Genomic DNA, 20,154 nt, shown 5'->3' on the forward strand with positions numbered 1-20,154 from the left:
TTTGTTCTAAAATGAGTTTCAATCAATCAAGTCCCACCTGGACTGGGGCGGAGGGAGGGGGCGGGAATATATAAACCACCTACCATAGGTTTTTCCTTTTTAGGAAATTATTACTTCCTAGTCAGGGACCCATAGTTTGCACCCATCTCCCACTGCAGTGCATGATATTTGGAGCCTAAATGTGGGTCAAAGGGAGTGAGAGATATGGATAAGAAGGGGCTCTGTCATTTTTAAAATTTCTTTCCCTGACCAAAAAGGGCCACTTTCCCTCTGGGAATGCTGTCTTCAGGTCTTCATCTTAAACACAGAAAGAATCTTGCTTCTTCTCTTAGGTTCACTCATTTTTGCTAAAATGGCTCAACTTCTGAACAGCATACTCACTGTGATCAAGGTTTTCCAGAAATACGCTAAAGAGAATGGGAAATGTACATCGCTGTGCAAGAAGGAGTTGAAGCAGCTGCTCTTAGCTGAGTTTGGAGATATCCTCCGGGTAAGATGCAGACTCTGGCCCCATGAAGTCAAGTGTGAGTGATTCTGATACCTGCATCTGAGGGCTTGATGTTTTTTGTTTGATCTGGTCATGCTCCATCTACCCTGTAGCTATGATTTTCAGGCAGCTCCTCAGTACTTCTCTCCCAGCAGGCACACGTGTTCACAGGCATACTTACACACACACACACACACACACACACACACACACACACACACACACCTTATTATAGCTGAGCTTAATAGGAGGGAATACAACTTCCAACCAGAAGTCATTTCTCAGAAGAAATTCTAGATTCGTGTCTTGATTTCTGTCCACGTGTCTTCTCATTCATTCATTCAGTAAAAAGTTATTGAACACCTATTCCAGGCCAGCACCCTCCTAGGCACTGGGGATGCAGACATGAATAAAACCAGCTTCTCTTCCCTCTAGGATCTCACACTGTGGTTAGAATGAAGACAGTAAAAAATAATTACAATATAGCATGTGATGGGATGGGATAATCATGCCCCAACTGGTCCAACAAGGGATGAGGTTCTGAGGACCAGTTGATCAAAGACTAGAACCAAGCCCAAGCCATTTCAGATTAATGATTTCCAACCAAGGAAGGCTCATACAGGAGTGAAGAGGCTGGGTTGTAGACACTGGCACACATCTTAGTATCTACAGGAGAACAGCTGATTTTGCTCTTTGTTTAATCTTTTCACAGAGACCAAATGACCCAGACACAGTGGAAACCATCCTGAGCCTCTTGGATAAAGACAGAAATGGATATGTTGATTTTCATGAATATCTCTTGTTGGTGTTCCAATTGGCCCAAGCCTGCTATCATAAACTGGATAACAAGTCATATGGCGATAGAATCTCTCAGCAAGAAAGGGAGGAGGGAACACGAGACCATAAGTTTCCAGGAAATAGAGGTAGACAGCAGAGGCAGAGGCATGAAGGAGAAAGGCAGGACTCCTACTGTACTCAGTCTGAGAGACAAAACCAGGATGTCCACCAGGATCAGTCTGATAGACAGGATCGGGATTCCCACTATGGTCAGCTTGAGAGACAGGATAGAGACTCCCACTATGGTCAATCTGAAGGACAGGATAGGGACTCTAGCAATGGTCAGTCTGAGAGACAGTGTAGGGACTCCCGCTATGGTCAGTCTGAGGGACAGGATAGGGACTCTAGCAATGGTCAGTCTGAGAGACAGTGTAGGGACTCCCACTATGGTCAGTCTGAGGGACAGGATAGAGACTCCCACTATGGTCAGTCTGAGGAACAGAATAGAAACTCCCACTACGGTCAGTCTGAAGGACAGGATAGAGACTCCTGTGATGATCAAAGATGGGGTCATAAATCTAGCAGTAGTCAGTCTAAAAGACAAGGATATATCTTTGCCTTAAATCAGAGTGAGAAACAAGTTCACAGTTCTCATTATGGCCAAATAAACCAACAGGAACCAGGCTCTTATTATGGACAGTCTCGGAGTTTGGATCAGGAATCAGCATATGGTCAGAGAGATAGACAAAAATTGGACTCCCAATATGGTCAGACAGACAGAAAAAGCCAGAGTTCTCTCTATGGTCAGACAGACAGACAAGGCCTAGGTTCTCAGTATGGCCAGACAGAGAGACAAGACCAGATTTCTCACTGTGGGCAGATAGACAGACAAGGCCAGATTTCTCACTATGGTCAGACAGACAGACAAGGCCTAGGTTCTCAGTGTGGCCAGACAGACAGACAAGGCCTAGGTTCTCAGTATGGCCAGACAGACAGACAAGGCCAGATTTCTCACTATGGTCAGACAGACAGACAAGGCCTAGGTTCTCAGTATGGCCAGACAGACAGACAAGGCCTAGGTTCTCAGTATGGCCAGACAGACAGACAAGGCCAGATTTCTCACTACGGTCAGACAGAAAGACAAGGCTTAGGTTCTCAGTATGGCCAGACAGACAGACAAGGCCTAGGTTCTCAGTATGGCCAGACAGACAGACAAGGCCAGATTTCTCACTATGGTCAGACAGAAAGACAAGGCTTAGGTTCTCAGTATGGCCAGACAGACAGACAAGGCCAGATTTCTCACTATGGTCAGACAGACAGACAAGGCCTAGGTTGTCAGTATTGCCAGACAGACAGACAAGGCCAGAGTTCCCACTATGGCCAGACAGACAGACAAGGCCTAGGTTCTCAGTATGGCCAGACAGACAGACAAGGCCAGATTTCTCACTATGGTCAGACAGACAGACAAGGCCTAGGTTCTCAGTATGGCCAGACAGACAGACAAGGCCAGATTTCTCACTATGGTCAGACAGACCGACAAGGTGTAGGTTTTCAGTGTGGCCAGACAGACAGACAAGGCCAGAGTTCCCACTATGGCCAGACAGACAGACATGGCCAGAGTTCTCACTATGGTCAGCCAGCCAGACAAGGCCAGGGTTCTCACCATGGCCATGGTCAGACAGACATACAAGGCCAAGGTTATCATTATAACCAAACAGAAAGACAAGGCCTAAGCTCTCATTATGGCCAGACAGACAGACAAGGCCAGGGTTATCATTATGGTCAGTCAGACAGACAGAGCCTGAGCTCTCACTATAGTCAGTCAGAGATTAGGGAAACAGGACAAAATAGTTACCACCAGGGGAGTGAGGGAACAAACAGAGACTCATGTCTTGAGCAATCAGGAAGGTCAGGGAGACCAAGTCAACAGACTCTGGGGCAGGAAGTAACCCGAAATCAAGGGCAGAGATTCCAGTCTAGGGAAGGGCAACAGAATAGCCATCAGGCATGGGAGCCTGAGGATAGCCAATACCACCAACACAAACTCATAGCACAAATCCAGCAAGAAAGGCCATGTAGTTACAAAAGGGGTGACTGGCAATCATGTAGTAGCGAGCAGGACCACATACAGGCCAAGGCCAGGCAAAGTCATGGAGATGGACACAGCCACCAGGCCAAGGAAGAGCAGGGCTACCAAAGCTGGGGCAGACATGGTTGTGAGAATAAAGAAACTCCACAGGAGACGAAGGCCAGGCAAACCCATGATAAGGAACAAAGCCATCAGGGACAGGAGAGGCAAACCCACGAAGATGAGCAGACCCATCAGAGGAGGGACAGGCAAACCCACGAAGATGAACAGACCCAACAGCGACAAGATAGGCAATCCCATGAAGATGAACAGGCTCGTCAACCACAAGACAGACAAACTCACGAAGATGAGCACACCTATCAGCGTGGAGACAGGGAAACTGATGACAAGAATCAAAACTGTCAGCAACAATGGGATAGGCAAACCCTTAAGGAAGAAGAAAGGTATCAAGGGTCCCAGGATCAACAATCTTATGGGACTGAGCAAGGCTGTGCTAATAGAGAAAAATTCCAAATGAATGAGAATAGCCAGAGGCAAGGCTCCCAGGGAAGACCCAGTAACCTGACCCTCCATCCCACCCAGAGGGGTGGGAGGCTCCCAAGGAGAGAACAGGGTGGAAGTTACCCTACCAAGGCAGCTCCTGCTCGCAATCCTCTCTATGACTATGTACAAGATCAGAAAAGGAATCAGCACTAGGCTGTGCACACACCACAGCTAAAGCAACTTGAAGCCAAAGAAGAAATCTACATGTCAAGTTTATCTTTACTTCTGTTTAAGAGATTGAAAATGTATGTCTTCCTTCCCTCCTATATCTATTTGCAAGGATGCTTTTGAATACTAGTACTCACTTTTAGGGCATTTTCATTCTTTGAGTAGAAATTCTAGGGTATTCTATTAAGTTAAATCTGAGTGGTAAGTTGGGAGACATAATCAGATCCCAATTTTGGTTAGTTTGGGTATTTAAATCATTTCCTGGTTTTCCCTCTGTTTAGGTGGGTCATGGTTGGATCATTGAATAGCAGAAACTTCTCCCAAAAGTTCAGAAACAGGAAAAGTATTCTGAAGATACATATTATAGCCTGAAGACAAGACACTTGGGCTTTGATGATCTTGGGTTCCTGTGGACAAAACACCAGAAATTGCAAACCTCATAGCCTACACTACAATGAAACATGGTGAGAGGCTTCTAGGAAAGTCATCTCTGAAGCCCATAACATGCCAAGTTTCCCATCCTTTGCCACAGGGGCTGACCCTTGAGCTGCTATCACTACAGCTGACTGGACTGGTTCCAGCTCCATACCTACCCAGTTTCTGATCATATAAAACAGAAAGCATATGTCATCTGCTTACAAATTCCAACAAGCCAAAACTGTCCATCCATAGCTCTTGAAAACCCTTCAAAGAAAATCTGTGGAATTGTATTAATATACGCAATAAATGATTGGTGAGCAATGATCTCAATGACTCTTTTCCTTCTTCATGATGGGGACATGCTACCCTGTCTTCACTTTGGTGCCATTTTCCAAGAATAAGACCTCATTTCTTGACTTCTAAGATGCCTTTTTCTTTGAGTTCCTGAGCACTGAAGAAGAAGGAAAAGGAGAAGGAGGAGGAGGATAAGGGGAGGAAGTGAAGGGAGAGGAAGAGGAAAAAGAAAAAGAGGAATCAATATAAAACAAATCAAAAAAAAGTCGAAGGAAATTTATCTAAATATTTTTATCTCCTTCTCCCACAAAGGAGTCAAAGTTGACTCTTGCCCTCATTCACCTCCACATGCAAATGGTCATTAAGTCTTGCCAAAGACTTACATCCTTCATACTTCTTGGATCTCTTCCCACTTCTCCATTTCCACTGCCTTTAATTTCCCTCCTCTTCAGCGGCTTCCAGGGACTTTAGAATGAAGTTCATACTCCTTAGCATAACATCTAGGCCCTTCGTTACCTGACTCAGATGACCTACCCGGCTTAGTCTCATGAAAGGCCCTTACTAGGAGACCCAGTGCTTTAGCTATACCAAGGACTTGACCTTTTCTTAGTATACCATGGTCTTTTCATTAATTCATGTCTTTGAATATACCATTCCATAGCCTGGAGTATCTCCCTCTTCTGCCAGGTAAAAACCAGGGCATCCTCAGTGTCCCAACTAAAACATCTCATTTTTTGAGCAGCATTCCTGCACACTCCAAGTACTCCTTCCTCTACATTCTCACTCATTTCTGCACACAAACTATTGTGCTTACCACCCCTACCAAACTGGGAATGAGACTGTAACTTACTCAACTATGTACGGCTCAGCACTTAAGTGCAGCCATCAAGGTCCAGGGGCACTCATAATCTTTTGCTGAATAGATGGGCAGATGGAGGAAATTAGTCTGGCTTCAGGAAAAAATTCAACTAAACATTTATATAGTAACATTTACATAGTAACAAACAAAAGAGGCTAAATTTAACCCTTATTCAGTCAAAGCTCAATGAATGAAACAGCAATCTTTTTGATATTGTAAAGAATAGGACATATAATTCCTAGAATTATAAAAGCTGGATTATTAGAAATCAGCAAGCGAACTCCAGAACTATTCTGTTCAAGACATCCACAGAACTGTAATCCAGCAATCAGAAACCTGGGATCCAGAAGCTGCTGGCATTGCTCCCAAATCTGCCAGTCAACAACCATATTTCATAACTCTGTTTACAAAAGAAACAGCAAAAATCACTGTACCTTCCAAATATCATGTAAACACATCTAGTTGGAAACACATAATTCACATCCAGAACCCTAGCTACAAAGGAGTCTAGAAAATACAAAAGGAGATAAAAATGGATGTTGAGGGCCATTGGATTCACTATAGGAAGGATATATAGACTTATAACAGCAGCCCTTTTCCTCAAGATTATTATAATCTAGTAACAAATATGTGTACAGCAAACAACCATTAAATAAGGCAAGATGTCATAAGTACAAGAAAATTGCTGCTGTGACACCACGCACGGAGTAAGTAAATATGTAGAAGGGCTGAAAGAAGCTTGCATGGAGGAAAGCATCTAAGCTAGGGTCATGATCCTGGAGGAGTGGGAATGAGAAGGGTCATGGCTTACCTTGAGCCTTAGGCTCAGTGGGGATGCTCATATATTGGCTGCTCCTTTTTTAAAAAAAAAGATTTTATTTATTTATTCATGAGAGACACAGAGAGAGAGGCAGAGACACAGGCAGAGGGAAAAGCAAGCTCTCTGTGGGGAGCCCAATGCAGGACTGAATCCCAAGACCCCAGGATCATGATCTGAGCCAAAGGCAGATGCTCAACCACTGAGCCACCCAGGTACCCTGTTGGCTGCTGTTTAAATGGCATAATTGTTCAGGGGTAAGATGGGCTTTCTTCACAAATGCTCTCTATAACTGAGACCCTCCCCAGAAAGCTAAACTAGAGGATGGAGAATAAATCCAAAGCTGAGAGGTTTCAAAATCTATAAGCTGCTAAGGATACCTAGAGGCTCTCAGTGGGTCAGTGAGGCAGTGAAGAATGGGAGGGATTTAGGCATTGTAGGCAGGGAGAACAGCACAAGTGCCACATGGTGAAGGAAGTTTCAGGGGAACACTAAAAAAAGAAAGCAGAGAGTCAAAGCTGGAAGGACAAACAGAACCAGATCACAGAGGACTTCAAAATCCACCATGAAGAGTTTGGAATTTTTTCTGGTAATAGTAGGAGCCTCAAAAGTTTTCTGTGTAGAAAACAAGAGGAAAACCAGTAGGAGAGATGTTTGGAATAAAGATAAATGGCTACTTTCAGGAGTGGAGTTAGGTAAATTTTATATGGGTAACTCCTCATCATAGGTACAACATAAGCATGGACTGGGGGCTAAACAGGCCGTCAGGCTAAAAGATAAGAAAGGAGGTGTACCCTAAAAAGGTGTGAAAGTAGGGAGACATCCAACTGAGCTGTGCTGACTGCTCTGCAGCAGGCAAAAAAGAAGCTCTCTGGATCTAAGCCAGAGAGCAACCCACCAAATTTCCTCAACTGGAATGACCAAACAGAAGATCATCCCCCCTTAAGCCCTGTCTCTTCTCTTAAACTCTGAATCATGCACACCAAGAAGCTAATTCACAATATGACCTCCAAATCTACCTACACCAGAAAGATGCCATTCCTTTGTAAAAGTCATCTTCCCCTTGGGGCTCACTCCTCAGCCTCCTTCTCTTTTCTAACTATGATTATCTTGTTTGGTCCTACAGCTCCAAATATAGCCATTATTTCTAAGACTCTCAGGTCTTCTTCTCCAGCCCTACTTTTTTCCCAAATCCCAGACTTGTATATCTAATTATCTTTTTGACATATTCATTGGGACATCAAATAGCATCTCAGTCTTAGCACTCTCAAACAGGAGTCTTGACTTAAACTGTTTCTCCCTCACTTTTCCCCAGTTTAGTAAGTTGGTAGGACCATCCATATTGCTCAAGTGAAAGTCTAGGAGAGACATTCTTTATTTTAGTCATTCTCTCTGCCAAATCAAACTCATCAGCGAGTCCCTTTGTTTCTATCTCAAAATACAGTATAGACTAGATCCCATCATTCTTGTCATCTCCCATGTCATCAACCCTCTCTCCACTGTCTCTCTCCTAGAACCCAGCAACAGCTTCCTGATGGGATTCCTTACTCCTCTGTGAAATGGAAACCACATCAGATCACTCCCCTGGGTAAAAGGCTCAGTTTCTCATCACACTAAGAATAAAATCCAGGATTCTCCCAGAGGCTTCCTAGGATGGGGCTCTGCCACACTCCATCATACACCACTCCCCTCTGTGCTTTTTTCCAACTATGCTGGCCTTCCTCCTGTGATTCTAGCAGGACAAGCTGGTTCCCACCTCAAGACCTCTGAACCATTTCTTTGGCTTGGAAGGGTCCTCTCCCCAGCTTTGTGTAACTGGTTCCTTATTTCATTCAAGTCTCAGCTAAAGAGTCACCTCCCAGAATAAGCTTTCTCTGACATTTAGTCCATAAGAGTAGTCCTCAGTCACATTCTTCTCTTTCTCTTGTTGTTCTCAGGATTTTTCATATCTGTAATCTTGGGGTTTTTTTTACCTATTTATTGTCTTTTTCCCTCTACTAGAACTTAAGGCTCATAAGGACACAGATTTTATTTGTCTTGTTACCATCGTGCCCTCTGCATCAAAAAGAGTATGCACTCAAGGTGCAAGCCCAATGAGTGTAAGTGTCCACTAAATGCTCAGAGAAGGCCTCTGTAATCTGGCTTCAGTCTACATTCCAGCTTGATTCCCCATATGCCCTTACATGCCACCTAGACTCTAGGCTAAATGGACAATTGCCCAGCCTCCACACCTCTGCTTATACCATTTCCTCCACTGGAACACTCTACTCTCCTAAGCCTCCACCTGGCAAAATTGTATCTATTCTATTAATTAACAGCATCTCTCGGAGCTATTAGTAGTGCAGAATTTATCACATTGCACATTTCCCACACCAAGCTGCGAGATCCTAGCAGGCAGCAACTGCATCTTATTCAGTTGTATTTATGACACCAAGCACAGTGACTGACCAACTATATGTAAAGAGACAGATTTAGGGGCAACTGGGTGGCACAGTTGGTTAAGCATCTAACTCTTGGCTCCGGCTCAGGTCCTGATCTCAGAGTCATGAGATTGAGCCCAGTGCATTGGGCTTTGGGCTCAGTGTGGAGACTGCTGAAGACTTTCTCTCCCTCTCCCTATGCCCTTCACCCTACTGCGCACATGTGCACGCACTCTCTCTCTCTAAAATAAATAAATAAATAGATAGATAGATAGATAGATAGATAGATAGATGATAGATAAACTTCTTTAAAAAGAGAGAGATTTAGAATTAGAAGACCTGTATTTGAGAACCTAGATCCACCATTTACTGATTTCACAATCTCAGAAAACTTAGAAAAGCTTCTCTATCTCTTTAAATCTCAGTTCTCTCATCTGTAAAATGGGATTAAAAATTCTAGTAGTTAAAAAAAATTCCAGTAGTTGCTTAAAAATAAGTTGAGATGACATACATAAAATAGTTAACTATCTGATATCTTGTTGCTTATTTAGTTAGTGTTTACCATCTTCTCCCCTTTGACATTGTTTTTAATAGAACCTTAATAAATGGAGGGTATTATGCTGAGTGAAATAAGTCAATCGGAGAAGGACAAACAGTGTATGTTCTCATTCATTTGGGGAATATAAATAATAGTGAAAGGGAATATAAAGGAAGGGAGAAGAAATGTGTGGGAAATATCAGGAAGGGAGACAGAACATAAAGACTCCTAACTCGGGGAAACGAACTAAGGGTGGTGGAAGGGGAGGAGGGCGGGTGTTGGAGGGGAATGGGTGACGGGCACTGAGGTGGACACTTGACGGGATGAGCACTGGGTGTTTTTCTGTATGTTGGTAAATTGAACACCAATAAAAATTAATTTAAAAAAAAAGAACCTTAATAAATGTTTACATATTATTGAAAAGCCCAGCTTATGCACCAGCTCCTCCAAGAAACCTTCCTTGATTCCCTTCCTTCCTAGACAATAGTAAACCTCTTCTTTGTCTTCAAACATCTTTGGAAAGCTTCTGTGATCATCATCACATTCTACATTATTATAGGTATCGGTGAACATTCTCACTCTCTGACTATATTAGAAGTTCCTTCAGTAAAAGGTCCACACTTTATTCTTTACGTCATTATTAGCTCCCAGAATATTCAGAATAAGTATTTGGTGGGTTCTTGTTGAATTAAATTCAACTGAATGGACTCTCCATTACATTATGGCTCTTTCCCTCCATGCCTGGCACCACTACTCTGTCCTCTTTGTTCTAGTCTGCTATTAGTGTGCTAGCATCCCTTCCATCTTCCTTCACAACCCAGGATCCGGCCTTTCTCTCTCTCAGGCTTCCTGTGCCTCCCTGCTCAAGCTCCATTTATTATTTTCCTATATTTTTATTAAAGTATAGTTGACATACAATGTTATATTAGTTTCATATGTACAGCCTAGGGATTTGACAATTTTATCCATTACACAATGATCACCATCATTAAGATGGAGTCACCATCTTTTACCATTGTCATTATAATAGTACTGACAATATTCCCTAGGCTGAACTTTTCATCCCTGTAACTTGTTTATTGTATAACTGGAAGCTTGTACTTTATCCCTTTCCCCTATTTTGCCCATCTCCTCCTGACATAGCCCCATTGAAATAGAACTCCAGAGGGGTGCATAATCTCCCTGGAGCACCAACAATTTCCATGATTTTCGGGATCCCAGACTGTGGCCATTCTATTTTCTCACTCCTCACTCCACTTTCCCCCTTCTCCGTTGCAATTCAAACCTATCCACCAACTCAAAGGATCAGTTCCAAACTCAACTCCTCTAATCTTTCCTCCCTCGGTGCTCTATTGACTTTCATATACTCAGGCTTCTCCATGTGCCCTCTGCTTTCTGACAGAGTCATACACAAATGTTCTTCTGTTGCTTCAGCTGTCATTCATCCTTTCCACTGAAGCTACGAGGCTATTAAGAAGCTGATGGGTCTCTTGCTCCTTTGAAAACCTAGCACAATGGATTTGCAGCCACTGGTGTTGCTTAACTTACTGGGAGACTTAGTCAAGCAGCTAGAGCCTAATTTGAACTGAACATTTTTTGAGTACCCACTGTCAAAATACATTTTGCATACAAGCAACTTGCATTCTTGAGAGCAAAGGGCACCACCAACACCTATTAAATAGATAGCAACAGTCTCAGAGAAAGAGTACATCGAACTGGGAATCAGAAAACTTGAGTTACAGTCCTGAACTGCCACTAATGCCACGTTGACTGGGCATTTTTTGTCCTGATAATGTGCTCCAGTGTTCTCATCCTTAAAATGAGGAGTTGACACAATACAATTTACAATGTAGATTTCCTTCAACTTGTACTTCTCTGGTTTTATAGCTAAATGTCTAGGTGAATCAGCCAAGCTGATTAAAGACAGTAAATAAATATTCCAGAGGCTGCAAAACACCTAGACCGCAAACTGGAAAAAATATCAGATGAGGTTCTAGTGCCACCTACTGATCACTGGATTTCCTGTGTTCTGAGGTGTCTAGAGGAAAAAAATGAGACTGTTGAGAAGGGAAGTAGTCATAATATGGCGCTGTCTGCCCAGTAAATGAGTAAGACTTGTCAAATGGACTCCTCATCAGTCTCTACTACAGCAGCTACCGTCACTAACTATGCAATGTATCTGCATTGTATAGCATGCTATGGAGTGAAGAACAGCAGTTGGGGAGTCCAATAGAAGTGAATTCCAATCTTGTCCCCCACTTAAGTTCCTGTGTGACTTGAGCCTCAGTTTCCTCATTTTAAAATTCCAATGAACTCAGCCACAGTAACTTCTTGCAAGATACATCCACGAAGGCAAAAGAAACAAAAGCAAAAATGAACTATTGGGACTTCATCAAGATAAGAAGCTTTTGCACAGCAAAGGATACAGTCAGCAAAACTAAAAGACAACCTACAGAATGGGAGAAGATATTTGCAAATGACGTATCAGATAAAGGGCTAGTTTCCAAGATCTATAAAGAACTTATTAAACTCAACAGCAAAGAAACAAACAATCCAATCATGAAATGGGCAAAAGACATGAACAGAAATCTCACAGAGGAAGACATAGACATGGCCAACACACACATGAGAAAATGCTCTGCATCACTTGCCACCAGGGAAATACAAATCAAAACCACAATGAAATATCAGAAAAGGAGACAGAACATGGAAGACTCCTAACTCTGGGAAACGAACTAGGGGTGATGGAAGGGGAGGAGGGCGGGGGGTGGGGGTGACTGGGTGGTGGGCACTGGGGGGGGGCACTTGACAGGATGAGCACTGGGTGTTACTCTGTATGTTGGCAAATTGTACACCAATAAAAAATAAATTTATTATTTAAAAATTGTTTTAGGGGATCCCTGGGTGGCGCAGCGGTTTGGCGCCTGCCTTTGGACCAGGGCGCGATCCTGGAGACCCGGAATCGAATCCCACGTCGGGCTCCCAGTGCGTGGAGCCTGCTTCTCCCTCTGCCTGTGTCTCTGCCTCTCTCTCTCTCTCTCTGTATGACTATCATAAAAAATAAAATAAAAACCATGAGGTTTGAGTTTAAAAAAAATTGTTTTAAATAAATAAAAATTTAAAAATAAAAATAAATAAAATTCCAATAATAGTATCTTCTCCATAGGATGTCTATAAGGACATGTGGAGTGCCCGGCATAGTGCCCGGCACACTCTAGGTGTTAAAGAACTGTGGAAGTAACTTCTTGCAAGATACATCCACGAAGGCAAAAGAAACAAAAGCAAAAATGAACTATTGGGACTTCATCAAGATAAGAAGCTTTTGCACAGCAAAGGATACAGTCAACAAAACTAAAAGACAACCTACAGAATGGGAGAAGATATTTGCAAATGACATATCAGATAAAGGGCTAGTTTCCAAAATCTATAAAGAACTTATTAAACTCAACACCAAAGAAACAAACAATCCAATCATGAAATGGGCAAAAGACATGAAGAGAAATCTCACAGAGGAAGACATGGACATGGCCAACATGCACATGAGAAAATGCTCTGCATCACTTGCCATCAGGGAAATACAAATCAAAACCACAATGAGATACCACCTCACACCAGTGAGAATGGGGAAAATTAACAAGGCAGGAAACAACAAATGTTGGAGAGGATGCGGAGAAAAGGGAACCCTCTTACACTGTTGGTGGGAATGTGAACTGGTGCAGCCACTCTGGAAAACTGTGTGGAGGTTCCTCAAAGAGTTAAAAATAGACCTGCCCTACGACCCAGCAATTGCACTGTTGGGGATTTACCCCAAAGATTCAGATGCAATGAAACGTCGGGACACCTGCACCCCGATGTTTCTATCAGCAATGGCCACAATAGCCAAACTGTGGAAGGAGCCTCGGTGTCCATCGAAAGATGAATGGATAAAGAAGATGTGGTTTATGTATACAATGGAATATTACTCAGCAATTAGAAACGACAAATACCCACCATTTGCTTCAACGTGGATGGAACTGGAGGGTATTATGCTGAGTGAAATAAGTCAATCGGAGAAGGACAAACAGTGTATGTTCTCATTCATTTGGGGAATATGAATAATAGTGAAAGGGAATATAAAGGAAGGGAAAAGAAATGTTGGGAAATATCAGGAAGGGAGACAGAACATAAAGACTCCTAACTCGGGGAAACGAACTAGGGGTGGTGGAAGGGGAGGAGGGCGGGTGTTGGAGGGGAATGGGTGACGGGCACTGAGGTGGACACTTGACGGGATGAGCACTGGGTGTTTTTCTGTATGTTGGTAAATTAAACACCAATAAAAGTTAATTTAAAAAAAAAAAAAAGAACTGCGGAAAAAAATAAAAAATAAAAAAAAATAAAGAACTGTGGATATCGAACTCATACTCTAAGAGAGCTTGCAATCAGCCAGGGGTAGCGGCAAGTACTAAGCTAAGCATATAAGTAATGATGATTCAATGTACAACATTTTTTATCACCTCATGCACACCAAGGGCTATAACAGAAGGTGGTATGTGATAAGAAGTAAAACACCATGGAGACTCAAAGGAGGGGCAGATCACATGCTGGTGGGACAAGATAAATGTCTTCATGGCACAGGGAGTCTCTGCCCTGGACTTTAATAAATGGTTAGGATTTAAATAGGCAGATGGATTTATTCAACCCTTAAAAATCTTTAAAATCTCATCCTTAAACTCTTACTTCAAATTTCATCTCCATAAAGCCACTCCTTATAGTTTAGTCATGTCCTTTTCAAATCACCTGTGTGCACCTACTTTTCTCATTCCTCTATGATAGTATTCTAATTTACTTTGCTTAATCTAAAGTTCATAATCTCCAAGTCTGTCTTTCATGCTGTCTGCCACACACTTCCCTCAAGTCAGGGAATACAATGAATCATAGTATTCATTTATAAGACCCCGGAGTGCAATGCCTACTAAAAACAGCAGCATTTACATATGGAACATGGGGAATGCAGTTTAAGTCACCAATTCATTCATTCATTCATCCAGTCAAACACTGATAACTATAATTTGCTAGGACTGAGCTGGCATTGGAGAGTTACAGAGATAGGGTGTCCATTATCAAGAATTCATAATTTATGGGGCAGGAAGATTATCGCAATTCCATGTGATGGGTCCAATAGAACAAACTACTGCTTGCAAATCCAAGTGAAAAATAGCCAATAGCTCACAGAGCCCTTAGTGTGCACTGGACACAACTATTCCATGCAAGCCTATTATGCACCCTCATAAGTTAGGTTCTTTTTATCATCCCCATTTTACAGATGAAAATGCCAAGGCATAAAAAGATTAAGTAATTTCCTCAAAGTGATAAGAACAGAATTCAAATCCAGGGACACCCGGGTGGCTCAGCAGTTGAGCGCCTGTCTTTGGCTCAGTGCATGATCCCGGGATCCAGGATTGAGTCCCACATCAGGGTCTCTGCATGGAGCCTGCTTCTCCCTCTGCCTATGTCTCTGCTTCTCTGTCTCTGTGTCTCTAATGAATGATGAATGAATGAATGAATAAATAAATAAATAATATCTTTAAAAAAAAAAAAAAAGGAAGAAGAATTCAAATCCAGGCCTGACTTCTGGAGTCCATGTTTTTAAGTCACTTTATTGCCTCTCAAGCCGTTGAAAAGAGCCTACCCAATGAGTTCCATAACTCATGGACAGAATCCAGCACATAAATGCCAAGTTCACCAATCTTTGCTAAAATAAGGCTTAATGCTAGGACTGTAGTGGGCACATACAAACAAAACTGTTCCTGCCCTTGGTGAGTTCAAAGTCTACTGAAAGATATAACTCATATAAACCAATACATTTAATCCAAATAATACTATAACAGGCTTATAATCAAGCAAAGTTCGAGAGAAAGAAAAAATTACATCCAACTGAGGAATACTCGTGGGATTCTGGCTGAAAGAAGCATTTGGTCTGGGTTATTAGGGATGAGTAAGTTTTAGAGAAATGTAAGTAAGGAGATAGAATGAAGGTCACCAGGCTTAATACATCTGACTTGGGCTTTTTTTTTTTTTTTTTTTTTTTTTGACTTGGGCTTTTAATTGATTGTCATCATAACAGGAAAGTAATGAACTGTGATTACTTTAAGAAAAAATAAAACCAAAAAAATTAAAAAAGAAAAAATAAAACTATCTAAAACATCACACTAAAATAAAGGCAATAAGAGTAAAAATTGATAAATTGAACTACATAAGAATTAAAAACTTCTGTGCATCAAAGGGCACAATCAAAAGAGTAGGAAGGTAACCCACAGAATGGGAAAAAATATTTGCAAAATATATATCTAACAAGGGATTAATATCCAAAATGTACAAAAAGAACTCCAAAACAATAGCAAAACAAACAAACAAACAATCCAACTAAAAAGTGTGTAAAAAAAGAGATGGAAAAATATTCCATGCTCATGGATTGGCAGAATTAATATTGTAAAAATGTCAATGTTACCCAGGGCAATTTATACGTTTAATGCAATCCCTATCAAAATACCATGGACTTTCTTCAGAGAGTTAGAACAAATTATTTTAAGATTTGTGTGGAATCAGAAAAGACCCCGAATAGCCAGGGGAATTTTAAAAAAGAAAACCTTAGCTGGGGGCATCACAATGCCAGATTTCAGGTTGTATTACAAAGCTGTGGTCATCAAGACAGTGTGGTACTGGCACAAAAACAGACACATAGATCAATGGAACAGAATAGAGAACCCAGAAGTGGACCCTGAAATGTACGGCCATCTAATATTCGATAAAGGAGGAAAGACTATCCATTGGAAGAAAGACAGTCTCTTCAATAAATGGTGCTGGGAAAATTGGACATCCACATGCAGAAGAATGAAACTGGACCACTCTCTTTCACCATACACAAAGATAAACTCAAAATGGATGAGAGATCTAAATGTGAGACAAGATTCCATCAAAATCCTAGAGGAGAACACAGGCAACACCCTTTTTGAACTTGGCCACAGTAACTTCTTGCAAGATACATCCACGAAGGCAAAAGAAACAAAAGCAAAAATGAACTATTGGGACTTCATCAAGATAAGAAGCTTTTGCACAGCAAAGGATACAGTCAACAAAACTAAAAGACAACCTACAGAATGGGAGAAGATATTTGCAAATGACATATCAGATAAAGGGCTAGTTTCCAAAATCTATAAAGAACTTATTAAACTCAACACCAAAGAAACAAACAATCCAATCATGAAATGGGCAAAAGACATGAAGAGAAATCTCACAGAGGAAGACATGGACATGGCCAACATGCACATGAGAAAATGCTCTGCATCACTTGCCATCAGGGAAATACAAATCAAAACCACAATGAGATACCACCTCACACCAGTGAGAATGGGGAAAGTTAACAAGGCAGGAAACAACAAATGTTGGAGAGGATGCAGAGAAAAGGGAACCCTCTTACACTGTTGGTGGGAATGTGAACTGGTGCAGCCACTCTGGAAAACTGTGTGGAGGTTCCTCAAAGAGTTAAAAATAGACCTGCCCTACGACCCAGCAATTGCACTGTTGGGGATTTACCCCAAAGATTCAGATGCAATGAAACGTCGGGACACCTGCACCCCGATGTTTCTATCAGCAATGGCCACAATAGCCAAACTGTGGAAGGAGCCTCGGTGTCCATCGAAAGATGAATGGATAAAGAAGATGTGGTTTATGTATACAATGGAATATTACTCAGCAATTAGAAACGACAAATACCCACCATTTGCTTCAACGTGGATGGAACTGGAGGGTATTATGCTGAGTGAAATAAGTCAATCGGAGAAGGACAAACAGTGTATGTTCTCATTCATTTGGGGAATATGAATAATAGTGAAAGGGAATATAAAGGAAGGGAAAAGAAATGTTGGGAAATATCAGGAAGGGAGACAGAACATAAAGACTCCTAACTCGGGGAAACGAACTAGGGGTGGTGGAAGGGGAGGAGGGCGGGTGTTGGAGGGGAATGGGTGACGGGCACTGAGGTGGACACTTGACGGGATGAGCACTGGGTGTTTTTCTGTATGTTGGTAAATTAAACACCAATAAAAGTTAATAAAAAATAAAAATAAAAATAAAAAATAAAAGAAAAAAAAATGCAAAAAAAATGCAAAAAAAAAAAAATAATAAAATAAATAAATAAATAAATAAAAAGTGTGTAAAAGATTTGAAAAGACATTTCTCCAAAGAGGGTACACAAACAGACAGCAGGCCAAACAAATAGATGCTTAACATTACTAAACGTAAGGGAAATGCAAGTCAAAAGCACAATGGGATAACATCTCACATCCAGTAGGATTGCTGCTATTTAAAATTTTAAAACAGAAAATAACAACTTTTGGCAAGGATGTGGAAAAACTGGAACCCTGTACATTACTAATGTGTATGTAAAATTGTACAGCCATTACGGAAAACAGTATGACAGTTCCTCAAAAAATTAAAAATAGAATTATCATATGATCCAGATATTATAAAAGAATTGAAACAGAATCTTGAAGAGATACTTGTATATTCATGATATATCAACACTATTCACAATAGCCAAAAGATGAAAATAACCCAAGTGTCCATTGATGGATGAATGAATAGACAAAATGTGATATACACACAATGGAGTATTACCCAGACCTAGAAAGGAAGGAAATTCTGACACATACAACAACATGGTTGAAGTTCAAGGACAGTAAGCTTAATGAAATATTGTATGATTGCATTCATATGAGGTTCCCAGAGTAGTAAAATTCATAGTTACACAATGTGAATGTACTTAACAGTACTGAACTATATACACTTAAAAATAATTAAGATGGTAACTTTTATGTTGTTTGTATTTTACCACAATTAAATTTTAAAAAATTTTTAATTAAAAAAAAGTAAAACAATCTTAGGTTAAATTAACAGAAGTAGTGTCCAGATAGGCAAAATAGAACTCTTTGCCCTGCACTGCTCAGTTCAGACATAATGAGAAGCAGGGCAACATTGAGTCTTTCCAGAGTAGTAAGATAAGGACTTCTCTCCTAGGAATATCTAAAAGGATATTAGGAATTTGCAAGTATCTGAAGACAATCACATAAAATAAGGAACGATTTTACATTGCTTGAGAGTAGGACTAGAGTCAATAGGCAAAAGTTAAAAGGAAGGCAATTTTACCCAATTTAAAGAGAAATATTCTTATATTTATAACAGAGTCTACTGCTTTAGGAGGTAGTGATCTGCTCATCACCAGCCCTGCCTAAGAAGAAACAGTGTGACTATCAGTTAGGGTCACACTGCAGAAGCTTTTCTGCAGTAGATGGATCTTGAGTTGGGTGATTTCTAAACTGAACTATAGGACCCAATTCTAAGATTCTGTGATATAAGGCAATCATTTTACATATACACATAAGGCAGAAATCTCTGCCTTGGCCTCCTTGCCAAATGGTTTCCCACACTCTGTCAAAGCCTGGTTTAAAAAACAGTAAGTCTCTGAGATATTTTCACTCATGTGCCTTACTCCCACCTAAACTGTAGCTGAATGAGGTAGAGGTGAGTCAGATGAGAAATGAAAGAAGCCACACTTTACATTTAGGCTTTCCATGTGTTTGAGAATAGCACCCAGGGGCTTGTGAAACACACCACAGTGGCTCCTTTGGGTATGACCAGTGGTCCATGCAGTCACTATTTGTATGCTCACTATGGAAAAGGTGGAGACAGAGAGAACAGCATCCACACACGTTAGGATGTTAGTTCACAAGTAGCTCATTGTGCTTTCCTTTCTGCAAATTTGTCCAGGCTCTTCTGGGATTAAAAAAAAAAAAAACTGCACTCCCAACCCTATCAACCTCATCAGAGTTAATCCTACATATTTATAAACCATCATAATGTCCTAATTCTTCTCTCTTCATTTGACTTTAAAGTTCAAAAAAGCGGTCCACTGTTTTTTAGAAAATTCCCTCCCAAAAAAGGCAGAAATTTCCAGATGACTAGAAGCCACATTTAGAAGATAGAAGAGGAAAGAGTTTGAAGTACGATTCAATAAACTACCAAAGCCCTCTCCTCTTTACGATTTATTCCCCTTGAAAGAAAACCAAATTTAAAAAAAGAAGAAAAAAAGAAACTAAAGAGCCACTGGTCCACAGGAATTAATAAGAGTTTTTCCCCATAATTGATTAAATAAAACCTAATAAAGAAACAAAGAAGAAACCAGAGTAAGGAAAGGAGTCAGATTCCTTGACCTACTGGGTCTCCACCAATTCAAAATATCTTGCCCACTGATAAGTTAATTTTATTCATTCATCAACAAATAATGAGCACCTACTATGTTCAAGAACCACATAAGCACCAGGGACCCAGAAGCTTTGAAAAATATACTGAAAAAAATAGACATAAAAAAACCATGGTCCTCATTGAATTTACATCCTAATGGAGATACAATAGGAAAAAAAAATAAAACACATATTACTTCAGATAAGGACAAGGGCTACAGGGAAGAAAAGCAGTGGAGAAAGATAAGGCATGTTGAGGGTCATGATTTTAAATAAAGTGGTCAAGGAAGGTCTTCTGAGAAAGTAACATCAAGCAAAGATCTAAAGAAGTGGAGTAAATGAACACCTAGAGAAGAGCAGTCCAGGCTGAGGGAATACCAGCTATAAAAGCCCTAAGACAGCAGCATGCCAGGTGAGTTCAGGAACAGCAAAGAGACAAGTGGATACAAAATGAGGAAGGGGGGA

General features: G+C 41.0%; 1 protein-coding gene across 1 annotated transcript; it reads left to right on the forward strand.

The window, feature by feature from the left end:
- The first annotated feature begins 352 nt into the window (after positions 1-352).
- On the forward strand, positions 353-4,049 carry RPTN (repetin). Its single transcript, XM_041756968.1, has 5 exons — positions 353-490; positions 1,200-1,693; positions 1,829-1,963; positions 2,051-2,199; positions 2,236-4,049. Exons 1-5 carry the CDS (start codon positions 353-355, stop codon positions 4,047-4,049), a joined length of 2,730 nt encoding a protein of 909 aa, XP_041612902.1.
- Positions 4,050-20,154: the final 16,105 nt, after the last annotated feature.

Source organism: Vulpes lagopus, chromosome 5 (genome assembly GCF_018345385.1).
Source record: "Vulpes lagopus strain Blue_001 chromosome 5, ASM1834538v1, whole genome shotgun sequence".
Taxonomy (NCBI): domain Eukaryota; kingdom Metazoa; phylum Chordata; class Mammalia; order Carnivora; family Canidae; genus Vulpes; species Vulpes lagopus.